A 22,458-nucleotide genomic window follows, 5' to 3' on the forward strand; every position below is an offset into this window, starting at 1 on the left:
GTTTTACAATCCAAGTCAAAATATGTACACGTCCTTACCGGTTGTTGCTGTGCATACATTCCAGGTTGTTGATTAGGATATGGGCCACCAGGGGGCGCTCCTTGAGCGGGGTACTGGTTAGCGTAGGTATCATGCCTAGGAACCCACACATTTATTGACACATTTTTATTGCAATTATTAGGGACAAAATTGAGTAGTTTATTGATAAAACTTTCTAATCTTTTAAAAGCAGGTCAACACTGTTTACAGTCACTTATAAAGCTGTATGCACATCAGCTTTGTGGAATAATTAACAAGTGTTCAATACTTTATTTTTTAAATAAATGTACAGTATTTTCCACACTACATTACACACTGAGTTAAAAGGCACACCCCAAAAAGAATTTCTTTGTCACATACTTTTCATTTATACAAGGCGCACTGGACTTAAAGGTGCACAGTAATTGTAAGATTTCCGTATTCATTAGTGTATAACTTGCGCATTTAATACAATGGTATATTTTAGTGCGATGATTGATCAGTCGAAAAATGCCCGTGACAGAAATAGCAAAACACTGTACACAACGGGTATCGAAGGTTGCAGCAGTGAGTGTCTAAATCTAACCACTAGACCACTAGTGATACAGATGACATACAAAAAGGCATACTATTCAACACATTATCACACTATTTCTTTAGTAAGAGTGCCAACTACAAATGTTAAGGAATAGAGAAAACAGAAATTTAGTCCTGAAAGATACAAACGCAAGAAAAGCACTGGGTTGTTGAACGTACAATAACTATTCGAATGAAGGCAACAGCGCTGGCACGGGAACTTAACAATAAAGAATTCAGAGGTGGTCCTACTTGGTGTGTGTTCACGTTGTAGCGGGCAGAGACGGGAGTCGTAGGCGGAGTGTCAAACAAAGGTGCCAACGAAAGCTGCTTTAATGACATTTAAACTTGCAATCGAAACTTACAAAACAAACCAAAACACGACAGTGGCTCGAGCCGGCAGAATTAAGAGTCCCCCTAGGAACTCGCTAACTGAACAATGGTTCCATGGGTGAATTATGTAAAACCCACTACAACGTTTTACATTTTACAGTTATTATGTTATTGCTTTACTGTTATTGTTTTGCACTTGTTGTTTTTGCACATTACGAGTGTCACTATATTGCGATTGCAGTAACGTTTAATTTACCATAACAGTATCAGAAGTTTTTTTGCGTGTTGACTAAATGGAGGAAAAGTAAAATGTTATGCCTTGCTGTTGTTCAAAGATGTGTCACGAAAATGCTTTACCTCAGAGAAAATAGTAAAACGGCTGTTTATTCATTTTGGGAGTGAATGGAGTTGTGGAAAGCTTGTTTGTTATCTATTAATAAAGTTTGACTGACCTATCTGACTGTTTTGTTGACATTTCCTTTAGCGCAGCACCATCTAACGGTTGCATAACGTAACTACATCCTCTACTGTAGCCAAGTCAAGTTAGGTCACATTTGTTTATGCCCTTAATCACAAAAATGTCTCGAAGGACTGCACAGGATTACAATTACAAAATTGCACAATTACCTGATCTTAAACCAGCATGCACTTATAGCGCCTTGTAATGGGGTGCGCCTTATGTATGGAAAAAGTTTAAAAATATATCATTCATTGAAGGTGCGCCTTATAACATGGTGCGCCTTATAGTGCGGAAAATACGGTACATTAAATTGGATAATTTGCTTTGATAAAAAAAGTTGGAAATCAGTTCTAGCATAAAAAACATTAAAGTTAACATTATATGTGCACACAGATCAGTTACTACCGTTGTTGGGGCGGCAGTCGGCTGGGCGAGTACATCCCTGCATCAGCTCCTGAAGGCATCATGTTGGGCTGAGCTGTCCCGGGTCCCATGCTGCCATCAGGCCCAATGCCTGACTCTTGCCTGTATGTTTATTTTGTTGTTTAATACCACCTGAGAACATGATTGCGCCTCAAATCCATCTACGTAATTAGACTTTTACCTGCGGTCATATCCATAAGGATATTGCTGTCTCTGGCCCATTGGCAGGTTTCCCATTGGTCCCGGCGCTCCTCTGTTATACTGTTCTCCCATCCCACTGTTAGGACCGGATGGCATGAATTGTTCCCCAGCTTAAAAAAAAAAAAGCTCGCTTAGTTTCCTTTTTAGCATAAGATTAACCGAAATTGGTTGGTGCAATTACCTTTCCTCATTCCACCAAAGGGGTCCTTGGACTCATATGGACCCATTCGACCAATCATTTCAGGGCCCCCCATTCCAGGTTGGTAATTCTGAGAGTTGGGGGTCATGGCGTTCCTTCGGGAGAAGGCTGGGTCACTGCCGTCAGCAAAAGGGTCATGCAAATTGATGCTACTCCTAAGAAAGAAAAATATATACGTTTCAAATACCGTTTTATGCATACTATATTGATTACAGTCACAATAGGTTAAAAAAATTGGCACTTCAATATATCCTAACTTCAAATACAAGTGTGATCGATTGAATTTTTTGACTCGCTGCAATGTTATTTTAAAATGCTAATTCATACATCCGACCGCGCTTGTTTTGAGCCAATCAGAATGTGAGGCGAGCGACAGCCTTTGGCTGCCGATTTAGGTCGGCAATAGTTGTATAACAAGCAATGCACATGTGATCCAAACACTTGTACAATGTTTTGTACCAAAATGGTTCGACGATGTGTCTGGGGAACTTGTAATGTAGACGGACGGCTTAAGACTTAAATTCCCTGTCAGAGAATGGGCTTAAACCCACATCTCACATCGCCTAAGATTGAAAGCCCTTTTCGGATGAAGTCTTAGAAATTATCCCCGACTCATTACTGTTATTATATGTAAAATCAACCATCAAAATGAACACCTTTATAGCTCACCCCCGTATTAACGCCGACATTCACAGTAACATGCTGGGAAAATCAGTTGGTTGCAATTTCAACTGATTCCTTAAAACACAGCACCTTATCAGCCTCCCAGCATGACATGTAGCTCCTCCCCGACATGTTAATTTGGTACAGTACCATGAAATAGAAACCTGGACACGCTTCAAAAATTCATCCTGTCATAGGTTATAAACCTATAGTCTTCTTTTATATCTTTAGATGCACCAAGAAATAAGAGTAATTTGACATATCTAAAACTCATGAAAGTCTGTAAGAAGGGAAAAAATGTGTAGTTGGTACTGGGGTGATGACTTCCTCATAGATGACCAGCGTTTTGCATCCAGCCTTACAAGGTTAGCGTCTTTGGACATCTCGATGCCATGAATAGAACTCTGCATATGATAATCGAGAACCTTTTCTACAGTCTTTTGTGGCAAATTTGCATGATAAGGAAGAAATGATTAGGACTATGCTATCAGGAATTGGGACTAAAGAGTTGTTCACTGTTGTTTCGGACGTACCATGTGCTCCGCTTGTGATACACGTGGCTTAGCGATCGCTGTAGGATGTATGAATTAGAGTAAATGTGTGTTTCCATCAACAAGTGTAATTTTGATGTGGCCAAGCAGCACCAAAAATGTCAGATACCTGACACACAAACTTATTTGAAATTGAATGCATGGTCTGAAAAACGAGCATTGGTTATTAAAACAGTGAAAAATGACAAACATCAGTAGTTAAAAATGTTAGATTCCCAACTGTTGTGAATGGTTTGTTTTTTTGTGACTTTGCTGTAGACACATATCTGTTTTAAAGCCACATTTGGAATAAGTTTTACACTGGAATCCATGTGTTTTGCCCCTATTATACAGTGCCATGGGAATGAGTCAAATTGTGACACAAATCAACATTTACCAAATTTTCTGGACTAGAAAGTGCACCAAATTGGCCAGAATTTTTTACATGCGCCTTATAATATCGGTATTACAAACGCATTTTTCCTACAAATGGAGGAATCAGTCAAGTGAATGTGTCGTACCTGGCACCAGGCATTGGAGGCATTTGTGTGTGCGGGGTGGAAGCTGGGGTGGGAGGCTTCAGTTCTCCCCCCTCCGCCATTGAACTACTGGTGGATTGAGGAGTCTGGGGCCCTTGGAGCGATCCAGAACCGGCTGCAAAAAATAGGAACACACTTTTTAACTGCATGTCAAAAATAGACTTGATTTTTAACAAGTGGAAGCTCTTATAAAAACAGCTTTATCTCCGACAATGACAAATGGCCAGCTGGCTGTCAAGACAGGGACGCTTGCTTGCATGTGCGCATGATGCCCTTTGATGGATTGTGTTAGAGTGTGAGAGACGGTATCGTGCTCCTGCCCAGGACTCGAGTCTGATGACTCACGGATTCCCATTCATTAAATCGCAGCGCATACGCACACACACGCATGCATGCTGGGGTCACTGCCAGGTTACGCTTATTCACAATGTCTCACGTCACCATTGCGGCTCGCTCACACCAACCTCCCCCCCCCTCATGCACTCCCCCCGGCAGGGATTTCCCTTCTGCAAGGGAGGAAAGGAGGGAGGAGGAGGTGTGGGGGAAGGCAGAGTCAGAGAAAATGTGTGACTTTTACACACTCGAGCATCCCCCATCCCCACCTCAACCCCTTCCCCCCCACGCGCCTCTCCATTCATCATTTCTGGCTCAGAACTAATCTCCAGGGAGTGTTTCCTTTGTAGCCCTGGGCCAAGCACCAATCAGGCGGCGAATGCAAAACCCCCACCCTACTCGCTTCCTTCATTGTATCCAGTACCAGCTGACAAGCATCCTGATACACAGTAAGTCCTCCCTACAATGTAACATTTTAAGTATACATGCAGGTCCAAATATTGAGTTGTTGATTTGATATAAGCAACACTGCCCAATAATGGTAGCAACAGCAAAAATGAACAGGAAGTGGACACATCCTGAGTAAAAATTACATTTTGAACAGAGCATGCCTCTGTGTATTGCTGGACATATTTTTGTCGTCGTCTTGCTGATCCGTGCATGTAAAAAGCAACAATGGTTTGCAGCCGATACCATAAGCCACAACTATTTCCCCCTTACGGGGGGCTGTCCCCCTATATGCATCCGGGAATCAAAGTAAAAACCAAAACCATCCATACTCTCCAAACGGTAGAAGAACAGCATTCAATTTAATTTGGGTACGTCTTGGTTTGGGATTTTAGGCGACTTGAACAAGAATGTTAAGGGGTTGATTCTGTTTGCTTTCAATGTGTTAAATATCAGAATAAAGCAATCCAGTAGAAGAAACAAAAAAAAAATAAAAACATCTTAACACTTGGGTTTATTCTATTTTCTGCTCTGTGTCAAGGTAAGCCTCCACTCTAGCATAGGTTTTCAATATGGAAATGAGATTTTGTGTCGTTGGATTCCAGGGAACATGTTTGAATAGTCAGACAAAATCCTGAATAACTCTTGAGCATACATTTCACCTACACCGGATTGGTTTTAGCCTAATAATGTCCAAAACACAGAAAGTCATTCATTTAATTTTTTTTCCCAAGCTTTTAAAGAACGTGCATAATGCCGTTCAAGTACATACCAGGACTGGGTGGCTGGATCTTAGGCTGGTTTTTTTTTGTGTCTGTATTAAAAAAGTCTGGGGGCGGCTCTTCGCCACGCTCGATCTTGCACTCGAAAGCGTACAAGCACTGGATGTACTGCTTTTTGAGGGAACTGGCCGCGCTACTTGAAGTGCCCACATTGAGGTTGGTGGCGAGCTCCCGCCATTTCTTGTTCTTGTTTACCTGGGTGGGTTACAATAAAGAAGTTGCAGTTCAAATATGTTCCTTGAAACACTGCGAAAAATTAACGGCATACCTGGGTGAGGCCTCCAATCTCCTTGACAGATACATAGAGTCGGAACAAGTCAAGAGGCTTGCGCCCCACAGCTGGGAGGTTGTTCATGCCCATGGCTTTTTCTTCGGCGAAGGCCAGGTAACGGTCAACCCACATTTTCCTCTCAGGCTCTGGGCCAAGCTCATAGAGGCGAGTTATCTTCTCATTGGTTATAGTCGAAGAGCTCGACTTCTACAGTTAACCAAAGAGCAAACGTCAAGAAAATAAATTAATAAAACACAGGGTGTTCACACGATGTCAATGTTAGAAGGTTTTCACCCACCTTTTTAGATTCCGTTTTAGGGGTCCCGTCAACCTTGTTGTTCATTTTCTGGGCCTGGTTAATTTTGTCCATGCCAAAATCTGAACCAGGACCCATTCCTAAGCGACAAAAATGAGATTACCATCATTTCAAAGATCAAAATCAGATGAAAAGACAGGAATAAATAAATAAATATCCCATTCAAGAGTAACAGCGCCTTTCTCGTATTATTATTATTTTTGATTATACTTATTTACTTCTTTTTTTAATGCCGGAGCTTGTACAACACTTTGTAGAGAATGCTGGTAACTTTTAAGGATTTTCAAGTTTCCAATTTCTCCAGTGCTATTAAAAGAAAACATCACATGCAAATAATTTATTTTGCAGAGCCACACATATATCTGAGATTTAAATATGCAAGTTTAGATACATGATATTTAGATCTTCAGTATATTGCAAATATTTTTTTAGACAAATCCCTCCCTACATGTTAGGTAAAAATGAGTAATATGTTGCTTACATTTAAAGTTGTAGAAAGTTATTTCCATTAAAATTTACCAAATAGAATTTTTGCATGGCCCATAATAAATGCCCATAATTGATGCGTAATCGTTGCACTAATACAAATTTCTTAGTGCCCTATTTAGGTGTATCATGCAACTGTCCTCTTGAGCGTGACCCATTGGGGGCAATGATGCTTCATAGGACGATGCCGTACAAACTAATGCCAGTTGCAGTTAATCACAAGGGAGGAAATGCAATGACAAAGCGAAGTCACCATAGAGCAGTGTTTGTATCATTTTTAATGTTGGGAAAAAATTCAAGCATTTACAGGCACCTCACTCCAAATTCAATCTTTTTTAAGCCTTGAAAACACAAACCCTGTACATAAATAAGGTTTAGTTAACATACATTAACATTTACATCAACCAGTGACATTCTCGTGTTTAACGAAGGAAGCCAATATTCTACGATAAGCAACTCGAGTCGTGGGCAAGTTGAGAAGGTATGACATTTGTCTGTGGGCATGATGCAAATGTATTGTCTTAAAAAGTTAGGGAAATGCCTTGTGTACTCACCAGGGGTGTTGTTGCCCATATTTGCACCCATTGGATAAGGACCTGGACCTCCCTGATTCATCATCCCGTGCATGCTGTTCATGCCCGGACCGTATGGAGAAGCTGAACCCAGCATGCCTTGAGACATGGGATAGCCAGGTGGCCTGTTGAAGAAATTATATCTTGCATAAAATTGTATGCCCCATATCCTTTAAACAAAGTCATACTTCTATGTTACATCAACACTGCTTATGCTCCTGTCATTGTGGGAAAAAAATAAAGCAGCGCTTTTACATCAAGTGACTAACATTTACCAAAACCATGACGACTGAATGTCTGGAGGCTGATCTGGCATCACTTTTTTTTACTGATTTGCTTGCTCTCTCTCTCTCCCCCTCTCCTCACCGCTCTCTTTCTCTCTCTCTGACAAGTACTTGGTCTTCTGCCATGTACTCTAACTAAACACAGCACGTGGGGAAAGCTGATCGTTTTTCATGCTCACACAGCTAATCAAGTGAATACATGCAGTTTTATTCTGCAAGATTTGCACTTCAAATGCAATGAGTCACATAATGCCTTTGTGAATTGTACCTACCTGTTGTGTATGGAGTTAGAAGGTCCGTGGTGCATGGATGGCCCGTCCTTCCTATTCATTCCCGGAGGCGGACACATCCCAGATACCACCTGAGGAGGCATGTTGCCCATGTTTGAGCCCATGCCTGGACCATAAGGTCTGGCGCCCATCTGCCCAGGGCCTACTCTGCCACCCGGGGGTATGTTTCCATAGGGCACCCCACTGCCCTGGCCAGGCATGGGGTTCATGGATCCACCCATGCCTGGGCCGCTTGGGTAGTTGGCATTGGGCATCCCTGAGTAGCCAGGCGGCCTGGGATAACCTGAAATTAGATGTGTAAACCCAAAATAAATTAGTGCCTATATTGAGCTGCAAAGATTTGTTAAAAAAACTATGAAGGACAAAACAGCATTTTTTTTGTGTGTGTGTAGGGGGGGTTACAATGATCATTACACCAGGCTTATTCCTTATATTAAGAAAATTCACACAAATGCCCAACTTAGCTTTATAAAGCCAAATTATAGGGGGGTGGACTCCTCTTAGTCGAGCTTGCTCTCACAAACTCTGAAAAGTCTCTGTGGTCCAGTTCCTAATTTACCTCTGAGGCGCCTATTATGACAAGCAGCACTTTATCAGATCCTTGTGGTGTGTTGCTAATACTCAGAGGGATAACGTCTTCAGAGTTCAAAGAGGCTGCCTTTTGCGACTTCAAAGTGATAAGAGGTATGGAAAGGGAAAAGGAAGACAATGGAAATCTGGAATATCTGCATAAATGTTAAGTAATATCCTTAAGGGGGGTTCCAGGCGATAACATGCTACCATGCCAGTGCTATTCTCCAGGTGTTGCCTCACCTTGAGGGCCGTACTGGCCTCCCTGTGGGCCATAGTTTCCCATGGAGTTGTTTTGAGGGTAGGGTCCTATTGCACTGTGCATCTGACCCCCTGAAGACTGGCGTGGAGATAAGGCAGAGCCAGGTTGTCCTGGGGACCCGTAAGGAGGCATCTGTGGGTTGCGCATATACACTAGAAGGCAAAAATTAGGAAATGTCAATATCAAATGCTGTTATTTATAAAAACAGTAAGAATTCCCAGCACACTAACCCCTGTCTTGGGCCATGGAAGAGTGCATGATGCTGTCGGACTGGACACTGGGCGGCCGGGGAGGCATCTGATTACCTGTAAATACACGCACATTTTAGTTACATTAGATGAATCTTCAAATAATTTTAAATTGCGGAATCTGAGTAAAAGGACTAAATGCAATACTGCCAGTGATGCCATGGTAGTTGTTTGGATTGTTTATGGTAGTAAATGGAGACTTAATGTTCCCATCTGGCAAGTAGCTTTATGAATTACAAATCAGAGATGGACTCCAAAATATATCACGCTTACATGCAGCATCTAATGCAGTGTCAAGTCCTCAGTGAAAATACGTATGAAATTAGTGTAGAGTATAAGTCGACTGATGATCGAGCGGGCCGATTTTCGGCACCGCTATTTGGGAATATGACTGATATCGGTATCTGCATTTTTATCCATTTGACGAGCCGATTATTAAGTCTCATGCGGCCGAGACTCAACATCTCTTGCTCCTGCTCCCTCCTCGCTACCCACCACGTGCCTTCTGACTGGATAAGCGATTGGGGTCAGAGCCACTAAACCAGGAACAATAGGAAAGCGGCAGCTCAGCTAGCCTGTCCCGACATGCGAGTGTTTTTGATAGAAAAGCTTGTGTGTGATGAAGAGATGGCAATAAGAGGTGTAGTTAACTGGTTTTAAAGAGGTTTGTTCAGGTGGCCTTTGATCACTAAGCCCTCACAATAACATAAGTTTATTAATTAAGTGTGTGTGTGTTTGTGATTGTGATTGAGAGAGAGCACGCCAAACTGAAAGTGATGAGCTCTAATCATAACATTAGTTCGTCAATCTGGGTTTAAAACAGGATGGCCCCCAGTTTTCAATTCGCCAGCTCAGTTAAAATTTCGATGCACTTTTTGGTTCAAGTTAACTTATGTCATGTTGGTTGTATTGACATTTTTATTTATTTATTGTTTAAAAAAAAAATAATAAATCTGTTTTTATGTACCTTTATACAGGTTGCTTCTAAACCCAACTTTATTTGCTGCACTGTTAGTTTTTGGGTTTAAGTGAAAGTAAGTCATGATAGTTGTGTTAAAATTCTAAATTATTTACTGTAAAAGGTTCCAGAGAGCTATTTAACTCTTCTTTGAATTTATAACAAATATTATTTGTTCCTTTTTCCATTATTAAAAATAAATACACCAACTTTCAAGCTTTTACGGCAAATAAATATTAGCCCCAGATATTGATTATCGGCCTCCTCTTAATCCTAATAATCGGTATCAGCCTTGAAAAACCCATATTGGTCGATCCCTAGAGAAGAGTGGCTGTTTTTGTTGAAGGTGCTTAAGTCAGACTGATCAATAATCCCTTCCATTTGTTGTCTTGACACACCTCTCAAATAGTTTGACAATATTATTTACCTGGTACAGCGGCAGGCGACAGAGGACCGGTGCGAGAAGGTGTGACACTTGCAGGGGAGCCTACAGGTGACGGAGAAGGCCCTCGAATGCCCGAAAGATGGGGCGACGTGTGCGGTGAGAAAGGTGACTGGGCAGGGTTACTTTGCTCCCCTTGGCTGCTGGATACCCCCGAGGTGCTGACACCTGGGCTCAAGGCGCCCTCTGTGCCAGTGGGAAGGTCATCAATAGAGCCGGATAAATCCTGGAAGATGAAACACAAACCTAAGTTATAGTTACAAATCATCCTACAAATTACAGCATCTTGACAGTCTTTAAGTATTCCCAAACAGATTTTTTTAAAATATAATTTGGCAGAGAAGATGTAGACTTCCTCCCCACAATTATGCAAATATGTTGCAAAGTCTCAAATTTCACCCATTTGCCTTGTTTGCTGTAGAGCTGTGATGTCACTGATGGACACAATATATAAGGCCAGTCCTGAAACAGACAGCAATTGGAGTGAACAGTAACTGCATCTATCTATATTCCAAAGCCATATCCCCCTAGTAGGAGGTGGCTAGGGTCAAGAACACACTCTCATTCACTGAACATTCATTCCACATGCTCTTCACAACCTGACACTGAACATTAAGCCCCTAGCAAAAGGGGCGAGTTGCTGTGCCCTGCAACCCTTCATCAGCAGAGAAGCCTGACAGCATACACTGGTTACCCGTTGCATTATATGGTTTGATCCCACCTAGGCCTCCCCGCCCACCCAGACAGGAGCCAGGTTAGGCAGTTCGAGCTGTGTTGATAGCAGTCATTTTTAACTATCCTTCGCCATTCACATCTATCTAGCGCACACTCTTGCATCTATCAAATGAACAGACCTCACATCCAGAGCCCGTTTCACGCCATACATCCAACCATATTCAGGCCTTCCGCTCATTGCATTTCCAACCTCTTCTGCACTACAAACTCTCTTAGTCATTTGGCCTTCATCCATTCTTTCCATAACTGCATACCATGTTTTATTGTAGTCATTCTCCACAAAAACAACCAAAATTTGGCATTACACACTCATAACCTCTTTGACTAGTTAATATATAGAACAATATTGCAGATTAGCTTGCTAGGGGGCTGGTGTTTCTACAATGACGTCAACAGCTCAGGATGAAAAAGACATGCAGTCTCCAAAATGCATTATTTTAGAAAATAATTGGAATATACGAATGAAATATATAGAATTTTATACAAACAACATATACCACTTCCTCACATTTTCCAAGTTTCAAAAATTTGGGAACCCATTTAAGTACAGAGTCAAACTAACAAAGGAAAGTTAATCAGAGACTCATGCATCTCGAGGCGCATTTCATTGCATTTTTTTTCTTTCCTGAAAACATTCTAATAAAATTTGACCTCCAAGTCTGATATTTTTTTTATGTTCTAGGCGAAAGGTATGTTTTCCAGAATTTAGGTCTCTTCACATTCGGAGTCAACTGCAAGAAAGGCAGGGTGGCTGATGTGGCCTTGCTATGAAGTATTCCATGCGTGCAGCACAAAGGCCAGCGACAGTCATGCTTGTGTGAAGGTGAAAGTTTACACACCGCTGCTCACGTGGAGCCAATGTGCTTCCTCGGAATTGCAAACTCATCTGCCAGTCACGTCAGAGGAACTGGGGAGGGAGGAAGAGAGGGGGGGACGGGGCGAGGGAAAAACATTGGCTGGAAGGTGGCCAACAATTCCCATAGAAATCTCACACACTTGCAGGGCTGGCTGCGGCCCCTGAAGCCGGCGTTTTTTTGCACTTGAAACGGTGCCCGTTGCTATTTTTAGGATGTGACCTGATGGAGGAAGCAGGGGGAGTGAGAGGAGGAGAGTGCCGATTCAAAATACAGTTGTCCAACCCCTTCCTCCCATTCCCCCCCAAACTGCCTGTGCAACCTAAGCCCTCCCTGAACTGCACGGGTGAAGCATATGACGCACAGCAGGCAAGGCAATTATGTAAAAATATGCCACTCAGAATGGGAAAATCTCAATGCACCAAAACGATAATTTCTTGAATATACTTGGATATAGGGTGGACTTGCAAACACTTCTTATCATTCGGAAATGCATATACTTGCAACTTGCAGTTGACTTTGAACATTTAGTTATTTGGACATAAAAAGAGGCGGTTTATGCATGGCGGAAGAAGAATCCAGCATTTCAACTAACCCTAACCCCTTCACTGGAAGCTAAAGGAAGCACTTAGAGCAGGGGTCTCAAACTCACGGCCACTTTCGGCCTTCAGGATGATAGTTTAAGAAGTTAAAGATAGATAGATATATACTTTATTCATCCCTGAAGGGAAATTCACATTTCCAGCAGCATCCCTGAGCTGAGAACAGTACAATAATAAAGCCAAAAGAATACAATATACAAATACCCAGTGTGACGTGCAAATGCCCACTGTAGCGTGTTATATCAAGTAACTAAATAGTGCTACACAGAATACATATTGCAGTAAGATTCGGTAATATCCAATGTAGGTGGTGTGGTTTAATGTGGGCCTTTACTCTGCCGGGTGGAGTTAAAGAGCCTCATGGCATGAGGAAGAAAAGATCTCTTCAGTCTGTCCGTAGTACAAGACTGTGACAGCAGTCTGTCGCTGAAACTGCTCTTCTGTCTGGAGATAATGCTGTGTAGTGGATGCGATGGATTGTCCATGATTGACCTCAGCTTTTTCAGTGCTCGTCTCTCAGCTACTGTTGTTAGCCTGTCCAGCTCTTTGCCCACAACAGAGCTCGCTTTCCTAGCCAGTTTATTGAGACGAGAGGCATCCTTCTTCTTGACGCTGCCTCCCCAACACGCTGCCGCATAGAAGAGGGCGCTTGCCACTACTGTCTCATAGTGTTAAAGTGTGTATTATTTGAGCACTAAATGTGGAAGTGTTATGTCGCACAACCGAGAACAAGTGCTAGGAATCGCAAATACGTAGACTCAAAGTCACTATGAAGAACCTTTTTTTTCTTTTAGATAAAATCAAATGCCTTTTCCCGTGTTATCTCATCACACGATAAATAAATACATTAAAAGCAAAAAATAAGGCTTTTTTTTTTACGCTCAGTATCGGCCCGCAGCCCATCGGTGGCAGACGACAGCTATAAACTTAACTTCCCTTCTCAAAAATGAGTGCATCTGTCTGCTAAATGATCCAATTTAAATAGAATAGAATAGAATAGAATATACCTTTATTGTCATTGCTACAAATGGGCTAACATATTGTGACAAATGATATTGATGATCCGAACAATCAAAGATTCAAAAAGGAAAATCTTGGAAATTATCTGGGGGTGCCAAACCTTTTCATATGACTGTGTTTTACAATCATTTCAGGTCTTTAAATTGGCCCAGGGCTAAGCATGTCAAGTTTTACCAAGGAATTTATCGCTGTATTTAACAAAGTTGTATATATCATTATTATTGGCTGACATTTAACCCTGTGCCCCCTACAACAGTACATCGCCACCCCCCACCCCTCCTAAGTTCAGCTGAGACATCACAAGACTGGTCATGTGTTTGCCGGCCAACAGAATGACCACCTTGGTATCCCCCACCTTTAAATCCTAAAAAGAGCCCTTCTATTGTTATAAAAACACCCTAACATCTATCTACATTGCTTGGGCCGCCCGAGGGGATGCGGGTCAACTTGTGTCGCTACCCCTCAGGGAGCAAAGGGCAATCAGGCCTGTTGGTAGGCAGGGTTCCCCTGGGATTCAGGGTTCCTCAGGCTTAAGCCAAGTTAAATTCAAGACTTTATAAGACTTTTTTAATGTCTTTTGAAATCACATTTAATAACAAGTCGACAAAAAGTTCCTTTATTTTGGTCACATGATGTTGCCGCGAAAGTAGATCAGTGAAGTGTTAAAAAAGACAATTGATAAATATACTAAATATTTTTAGTTTAAAAAAATATAAATGTTCTTCATGTGTTCACATTTTTAAGACTTTCAAAAATTGCATTTAAGACTGCAAATTAAGGTATTTTTTAAAGAATAATGAATTTAACGCCTTTTAAGACTTTTCAAGGATCAGTGGGAACCGTGTGATCACATCCAAAGAAAATTAAGACCAATCTCACACCAAATCTAGCAAACAGACGTGGGAGGCAGGCGCAGAGTCCTGACGGACCCCGGGAAGACAGCAAGTTAGAGACAGACTGTACGCAAAGCTCGAATGTAATGCTGCGGAAATCTGGATTTTTCCACAGACGCATTGCATATATCAGTCAGAGATTGATAAAGTTGGAGAAAATTAAAAATAATTTTACGACACAGCGCTCCATTCTTTTGTTACTTTACTTATTATATAGTTGTTACTTCTGTCACGCATATGAGACAAGGAAAAATTAAGACATTTGAGAATTTAAGACTTGTAAACACAATGTAAGACCTTTTCAAGGCCTTAGTTCGTCATTATCAAATTTAAGACTTTTTCAAGTTTTTAAGACCCCGCAGAAACCCTGGGTAGGGGATTAGCGCAAATGATTGACCCACTTCAGTCAGAAAACAAGCAAGCAACAAAGTTTGTCCTGGATTTTTAGCGGGCGTCAAACAGCTGATCTGAAAAGCAACCAACACATTCAGCTACTCTTCTGTTCTAAATACGTCTTTGGCGGCCAACGAATTACTTCAGTTGTATGCCAATTTCCAAAAAGGGTGAGCAGATGATTTTGGTTTATTTTAAATTTGGCTTGTCGTGTCCGTTTTGTCATGCGCCACTTTCAAATACATAATATAGTTGATGTTTTTTGGAACACAACAACAAACGTACTTTGCCGTTTTGCTGACTGAATTCACTCAAGAAAATCAGCTGATCTTAGTTTGGTATAATTGTGTCTAGTCATGGTTTTTTAATAGCTGTCATTATAAAAAGGTATCAGGCCAAGGAACCCCCCCACCCAAAAAAAAAGTTAAAACAAAGAAAAAAGGGCTTGTTTTATTGAACAACAAAATGGATCTGTTGATTGTATCTTTGCAATTCTGTGTCAGGTCCAATAAAGAACATTTCTATGGTCCTCCAATTTTGATTGATTCCACAGAGAAGATCATATCTTTGTTGCATCCATCATTACTTTGTTTTTGAAAAGCAAAGCAAACTCAAACTTGCCGACACAAAACAATGCCTTGATTTTGGTTACATGACACCAAACAAGATGTACTAGTTTCAGACAAGTTGTACTAGTCCTCAGTGGCAATTTTACAAAGCAACTCGTAATCTGCTCGAATAGTAATGATTCTTCCATTAGCGTGATCTCTCGCTATAACAGTTTACTTTTCATAGTCTTGCTAAGTCTCAAATTCGCATTGAGCATTGTGTTCTGCAATCTGACTGGTTAAACGTTCTCATTTGACAGTAGTTATATGTTAGCGGGAAAAAAAACAAAAAATAAAAATATAGTCACACAATACTTATTTGTTCATCAAATGTTTGAGCCTTTAAAATATTGACCTTTGGTTGTAGTGTATTAAAAAGTAATTGTATAATCATTTTAAAAAATAAAGGATACTACTTCACACATTTTGCCTATCACGGGTTCTTTTTGGGATGTTTTGGTAACCCCTGCGATAAACGAGGTATAACTGTACTTGGCAGTTACTTCCAAAAAGAAACGGCTCATCATTTCCAAGATTTATTTATGTCTGTGGAATTTTTTGGCTTCATTAGTTGACATTCACATCAAGAAAATGTAACTTATCAGTGATCACTGCTTGCTTGAAATGTTTGGGGGTCATCATCTGAAAAGAATGAGATTGTCTGCCTTCTGAAAACATAAAAAAATCTAAAAAAACAAGATTGAATAATACCTTCTATCTAATTACTCTTTGATGACGATTAGGAAAATGTTTCTTAGTCATGTCTGTTTGCACACCATACCAAGTAAAGGTACTATTTCTGTACTTCAAAACAAGTCTTCTTTCCCCTTTTAAATTAACTAAACACCTGATAAATGACCGCCCAGGCTCCAGAGTCACAATCAGTGCAGCCGTAGTACACGGCAACCCACACCAGAATGCACAAACGCCTCTTTCCACACTCCCACTCTGCAGCCATCGATTTTTCCCGGCTCGATATTGCACGCACGCACACACAGCACCCAGTTCTGCTGACTGCACAGGCTCGGACAGCAAAGAACAGAGAAAGAAGCGATGCGGTAGTGGTGGGGGCTGTGTGAGGGAGTGGTGGGGCTTTCTGGCGGTGATAATAATGGTTCCTTTGCTGTGATATTAAACAGTCTTAATTGCAAGGGAAAGGGCAGTGAGTGATCAAAGTATGGTGAAAGAGAAGCTATAGCAAAGTTTCTATCTAATTGCAAGTTACGATGATCAATTTTGTAACAGATAAGCGCAAGTTACGATACCTTAGTTTATGAGAAATCATTAAAAAAAATCTAACTGAATGCTTCCCATATGATATACTAAAGAGGATGTGACGGATAGAAGAAAGCTGCAGCTCTTCCGACAAAGCTTCAAGCCTTCCTCTGTGGCAGCCATTTTGTGTTTTCCCAGCTCTGCCCTACAATTTCACAACGAGAGCTTGAAAATCAGCAGCATGCATGTGATGGTTTCAAGCAAGCTAGTAAACACGATTTTTGATAAAGAACAGAAGAAATAACTTTGGGGAAAATGCCATTTTTGGTGTATGGACACAGGTCAATTCCCTTGTACTCCACATGTCCTGAGTCATGCGCACTCTCCTCGGCTTGTCTTAATGTATTCCATTTGCAGATTACTTCACTGAGTCAGTCAAGCCCAGCCACATCCATTAGTCTGCGAAGCCAACCGCTCTCTTTTCTCTTTTTTTAAAGCACCGGCAAGTAGGAGCTGAGCATAAGCAGCCTTGAGATAATGACACATATCTGGAATGTGTGACAAGGACCAGTCGCAGAACTAGATCTGGCACTAGGCAGCCTGGTGTGACCTGGTCAGAGTTCATATGTCAGTCAAATAGTTTTCCACCTGTGGCCAGGAAAAAAACCTCTTCATGTGTTTAAGAGGGAGCGGGATATTGCATCTCCACTGCTGCCATGGTTACCACGATCCACGTGCTTGACACATTAGGAACGGCACAGCCTCTCACCTCCCCCTCCCCGCTGGCTGACTGCTTCCATCTCTGTCTTGTCGCTCACTCCTGGGCCTCCTTGTGTGCTTGCCAGGGTCATTGAACAGTCAAGCTACTACAAAAAGAATCTAAGAAAAAGCCCGTAATAGGAATGAGGGACACTTCAAAGAGGTGACACTTATTCAATTACACTTTCGGACGAGTCTCTGCAACGAGGGTAGACAAAAACTGTGAACCACAAACTATCGTACATCTGTCGTTTCACACTCTGATGCTGGAAATTCAGACAGCTATTTTCTTTTATGTTATGTCCTTCAAAGGAAATAATGACAATATCATAATCAGGAAAGCCCGCTATTAATGCCAGTCACCGGGGATGGATGACAAATTATCTCTAGTTTGTGAGCACTGGAACCAAAAAGAGGGGTTTGTGGACCCTGATCTCTAAAGACTGCCGAAGATTTGGTGTAGGTCAAAATTTAGCCCTGACATGAGGTTTTGCAGGGTTAAACTCAACCATAAGGGGGCACTCCCATTCCACTGTGAGGGAAATAAGTTGTGGTGAAAGGAGGAAAAGCAAGAAAGGCAAGGCTCCTGCCTCATGCAGCAAGAAACAGCCATTACAGGGTTTCATGTCCAACAGAGCCAAATGGGTAACTTAACACCTTGGGTACCCAAAATGATTGTAAAATAGGTTGACTTTTTACATTTTGGTATTAAAATAAAACCAAATGAAGAAAGATAAACAGGTTGCATTCATTCTTCTCATAATAACACCGCAACTTCAACAATGGCAGAATAATACAAAAGTATGAAATGGTAACTTTGGAGAACATTTATAAGGGGATACATTTCCAATTGAGACCTTCGATTAAAAGAAACTATATAGAGTTATTTACTAAATCCTTAACATCAGCCTAATTTCAAATCTCTTTTGGGGTGAAAAAAATAAAAAGTAAAAGAAAATCTACAACAGTCTTCATAGGGCTTGATGGAAAGAAGAGGATGCGCGTGCATGTCAGAGGTAATTCTGATTGCTCTGAATAATGGGGATATGGTGTACGTGTTGGGGGGCGCCCATTGTGATCATTACAATAGTAACGGTAAGTCTCAGAGCAGAGCACAGATGCCCCAGTGAGGCAGGCAGCTGTCCAGCCTCTGTTGAGGGCTTCAGGCCTTCAGAAAGCTGAGGGATGGAGGGGCCTCAGGGAGCAGTGGACAGGGAGGGAAGATGATTGGGGGACTATAGCCTATCTGCCTGCTTTACAGGAGCGGAATGGCCCCCTCCACTAAGTACTGTCACACATTCCGGGTGTCTAGAGGGCGCTGCTAAAATCGCCCAATGTCTAGCAGGGGGGATGGTGGTGGCGGCGGATTGTATAGAGCAGGTTTATTTGGCGGAGTGAAGGGTAATTTCATTGTGGGGATGCTCTCATCCATCCAGGCCAGTTCGGGGGAGTGGCGGGGTGTTTGAGAGCCAGTAGAACGCCGGGGGAACAGACAGACAGTGCTGCAGTCAGCCACAGTCTTTGTGCTGCAAAACTAGCTCAGCCTAGCACAAATGGAGGCAGAGGGGAGGGGCGCAGGAGTGTGTGTGAGAGTGAGGAGGAAAGAAGGAAGGCAGTGGGGTGAGGGGCTGGGAGTGTTTGGTGTGCAGGCTCACCACTATAGCACAAACAGAGCATGCTCGCTGCAGACTAACCAGTTCACCCGAGCGAGAGGAAAAAGCAAAACAACAGACTTTGTCAGCACATTAAATTTTCTCGAGTACATTAATTAAAAATTACACATTAGCTTGAGAGAGGGTGGAAGGGGTAGATGAGAGGCACAAACGAGTATGGGTGGGAGTGAGTTGAAAGAGCCTGGGAATCTGAATAATACAAGTCGACACAGGAAGCGAGTGCCCCAGAATAGCAACAGGAAACCAACCCCGCACTCTGAATAAGCTCACGTCACAGCATCGCAAAACAAGGCTGCGCTGCACAGCGTTATGAAAGCTGATTTACTGAAGGAAGGAGCCAACAAGAAAAAGGGGGAGGAGAAGGAGTGCTGGGGAGGCACAGGCAGGCAAGGCAAGAAGAAAACAAAATTAGAAAATAGGACAAGAGAGGTAAATATACAAAGCTGAAAAGATCAGGCAGGAATGGAGCTAAATTACTTAAGTCCGATAATGGGACGAAAAAAAGGAAGACTGAGAGGATTGGGCAGGCTAGGGAAGTGCGAGAATGAAAAAGGGAGGGGGAAAGTGGGCTGGCCTTGTCAGGCTGATTGCTTCAGAGCTATGTCGCAAAAACAAGCTAAGCTGCCGCAGGAGCGCCGAGCTGGGCTGGGCTCAGCAGCGAATGAGGAGGGGAGAACGGGCTGAGATCAGGGCTGAACTGGAGAATCCACAATCAGCAGTCTTACCTTATTTAAAATGTTTTAGAGAGAGGCACAGTGATGTGGGTGTTCCTAAACCAGGGGTCAGGAACCTTTTTGACCCAAAGAGCCATAAAAGCAAAAAATGTTTTGAAAAGAAATTGAGAGAGCCACATCATATATATTCAGAAAAAAATTAAAAAACTGCCAAACACGCTTTTTAGACAAAAGCAAATTCTTCAGCACATTTTATTTCACTGTGTGTCATTTGATGATTTAATCTAATGTATGAAATAATAATGATGCCAAATCCTGTGTCCCAAATCAATGTAAATATGCCATTTACAATTTGTCTTCCACCTTCAGTTAAGAGTGTTGAGACAATTTTTTTCCATGAAATTTGTCCGTAATAACAATTTCAAAACAATGTGCATGCAAAGTTATTTTGTAAAAATGTCACAAATTACTGCAAACGATAAGCATATCGTCATATTCACTTTGGGTGTAGACTGCACTGAGCGAGAGAGGGAGAGAGAGGGAAGTGCCTTGCGCTGTGTGCAGGGATCCGCCCACCTGTACTGCTCACCCAATCAAAGTCGTTTGCCAGCGTTTTTATTTAGCAGTTTAAATGGTTTCTTATTGAACTTCTGCATTAAGTTGATTCGGGTTTATATGGACCAAAATAGGGATAAAATCACTTGATTGTGGAATGCCACAGAGAGATGTGCAATAGTTACATTTTATTTCGGAGCCATACGTACTAATGAAAAGAGTCATAGGTTCCCTGCCCCTGTCCTAGACCTTTGGTAATACACTAAATCCAATAGAAATCTTTGAGTGCATAAGAAACTAGCAAGTCCAGATAAGAAAATGTTGAAGAAATCTCACAGTATTTTAAGCACCACCAATTGACTCAATTAGTAGTGGATTTTCTTCAACAGTGTGGATGCTGGGAAGCAATGTGGTTACACTTTTTGTCCAATAAATTCAATCTGGGGACTCTATTACACCTCTGTGTCACTCAGAACAGACAGTTCATCATTGAACACCGTTGCCATAACCCCCTGGCCTCCTGGTTCACCATGAATGTTTAACTGATGCAACAACATAATTTAGTAATTTTCAGGAGAATTACATGAATATTTTTTTCTTAAAATACATTCTTATTTTTCATTCCTCAACCTTAGTATTGGCCTGTCACTGATAAAAAATTTCTGGGGACGATTGTCACACAATTAATCTGGATTGACAAATATTCTGCCAATTTCTTTTTCTTTTGCATACTATGCTACCATAATAATATGAGCGTTATGTCACAAATACTGTACACCTAAATGAATAAGAGCAATTTAATAGCCAAGAAATCATTAACAACTTAGCATTCGGTTCCTTTTATTAAAGCCCTCATGTGTAATATTTGACCACTAGATGACACTGCTGTCCATGCAAACGAAAACCTGTGCCACATCAAGTGGAAAGATGCCAGACAAACATGGCGGACTACTAGTTATGGATTCCACTATGTAAAAGAAATACAAATTTCTCGACCCATGATTTACAAATAAAAATAACATTGTTATAATTATTTATGTGTTTTGTCTAGTATTCTAATCAATGTTTTCTTTTTTACAGAATCAAAGTTCTTTTGTACCACTAGAAGGCACTAAATACTACAAACAGCCTGTTAAGGTTAAAACTTTTTAAGGAGTAATGCACAGGTGAGGTAACAGGTCGAAACGTCTTTGACTTAACATTTGAAGAATAAAGTGCAAAATTGAACCAAATGCAAAAATGGGGTACACAAATGATAAACAATACTCTAATTTCAAAACACACACACACACACACACACACACACGCACACGCGTACACACACACACACACACACGCACACGGTGAATACAGCAGCAGTACAGACAAATGTCTATTTTTTGCTTCAAGTTCTTAGGTTTTGAAAACAAAAGACTGACACACACAGTAAGAGTTAAAAAAAAAAAAAAAAAAAGACAGTAATCGTGAATGTGAAAAATATTTGCAAAAAGACAAATATGTCATGTTCATGACCGCCCTAAGTACTAGTCTCCTTTTTTTAGTAAGAGGCATTACAACCCAACAGGGTGGTGGGGGAAGAGGAAGAGGATGGGAGGCCAAGTAAAACAAACTCAAAGTGTGTGACCAACATGTGACCTTCCTCTTCAATTCTCGAGCACATTAAGACACATCAAAAAGACCGGTCACATAGTCAGTGTGTGGCTTTGACGGGATTATGCTAACTGGTGAGAAAGAGTGTACAAAAGACCTGCAAGAGGACAACGGGGAGATTAAAATAGAACAAAGAGGGAGGAGAAAGTTTGACCAGGGGTCCTGCTTTGTAAGAATGACAACATGGAGAGGAAATGTCACTTTCAGGGGGTAAGCAAAGTTGAAGCTGCAAAAATGTCCTAATAATTTTAAAAACAAGAATGTTTTTTGTTACAATCATTGCTACTACTTATAGTTACAAAAGTTTGTGTAACTTCACAATTCAAAACATGCTATACCGAATAGCAATGCTTTTACAATACGTAATGCAAATTTAAAGGCAATCTCTGTATGTCTGAGGCAGTGTACATTTTACTAGTATGTATACAGTTCACTGATCCCTTGGCCACAAGGGTCCTGGGGGCACCCTTTCCTGTGGTGGGTCTCGGGCAAGTACAGTCCTGTGGCAGTCAAAAAGGACATTACAGTCATACAAAGCTCAGGTCACTTACGAGCTCTTCGTTTTTCAAAGCGTGAGGATATCATGTCCACAAGCGGTTTGCCTGAGCAACTGCAATGTAATTT

At 41.4% G+C, this 22,458-nt stretch overlaps 1 protein-coding gene across 1 annotated transcript in view; it reads right to left on the reverse strand.

Annotated features, from left to right (window-relative positions):
- Positions 1-22,458, reverse strand: part of LOC148371358 (AT-rich interactive domain-containing protein 1A-like) — a 64,919-nt gene that overhangs the window by 5,298 nt on the left and 37,163 nt on the right. The window contains exons 5-17 of the mRNA XM_088329381.1: positions 10,189-10,429; positions 8,786-8,860; positions 8,537-8,707; positions 7,706-8,006; positions 7,132-7,274; positions 6,074-6,171; positions 5,773-5,982; positions 5,495-5,699; positions 3,925-4,057; positions 2,193-2,365; positions 1,992-2,121; positions 1,793-1,912; positions 39-135 (exon numbers count right to left, since the gene is read on the reverse strand). Of these exons, the coding sequence (XP_088185507.1) occupies positions 39-135; positions 1,793-1,912; positions 1,992-2,121; positions 2,193-2,365; positions 3,925-4,057; positions 5,495-5,699; positions 5,773-5,982; positions 6,074-6,171; positions 7,132-7,274; positions 7,706-8,006; positions 8,537-8,707; positions 8,786-8,860; positions 10,189-10,429 (2,097 nt within the window). The remainder of the gene's footprint in view (positions 1-38; positions 136-1,792; positions 1,913-1,991; positions 2,122-2,192; positions 2,366-3,924; positions 4,058-5,494; positions 5,700-5,772; positions 5,983-6,073; positions 6,172-7,131; positions 7,275-7,705; positions 8,007-8,536; positions 8,708-8,785; positions 8,861-10,188; positions 10,430-22,458) is intronic.

Source organism: Urocampus carinirostris, chromosome 2, assembly GCF_059441175.1.
Source record: "Urocampus carinirostris isolate Australia breed hairy pipefish chromosome 2, RoL_Ucar_1.0, whole genome shotgun sequence".
Lineage (NCBI taxonomy): Eukaryota > Metazoa > Chordata > Actinopteri > Syngnathiformes > Syngnathidae > Urocampus > Urocampus carinirostris.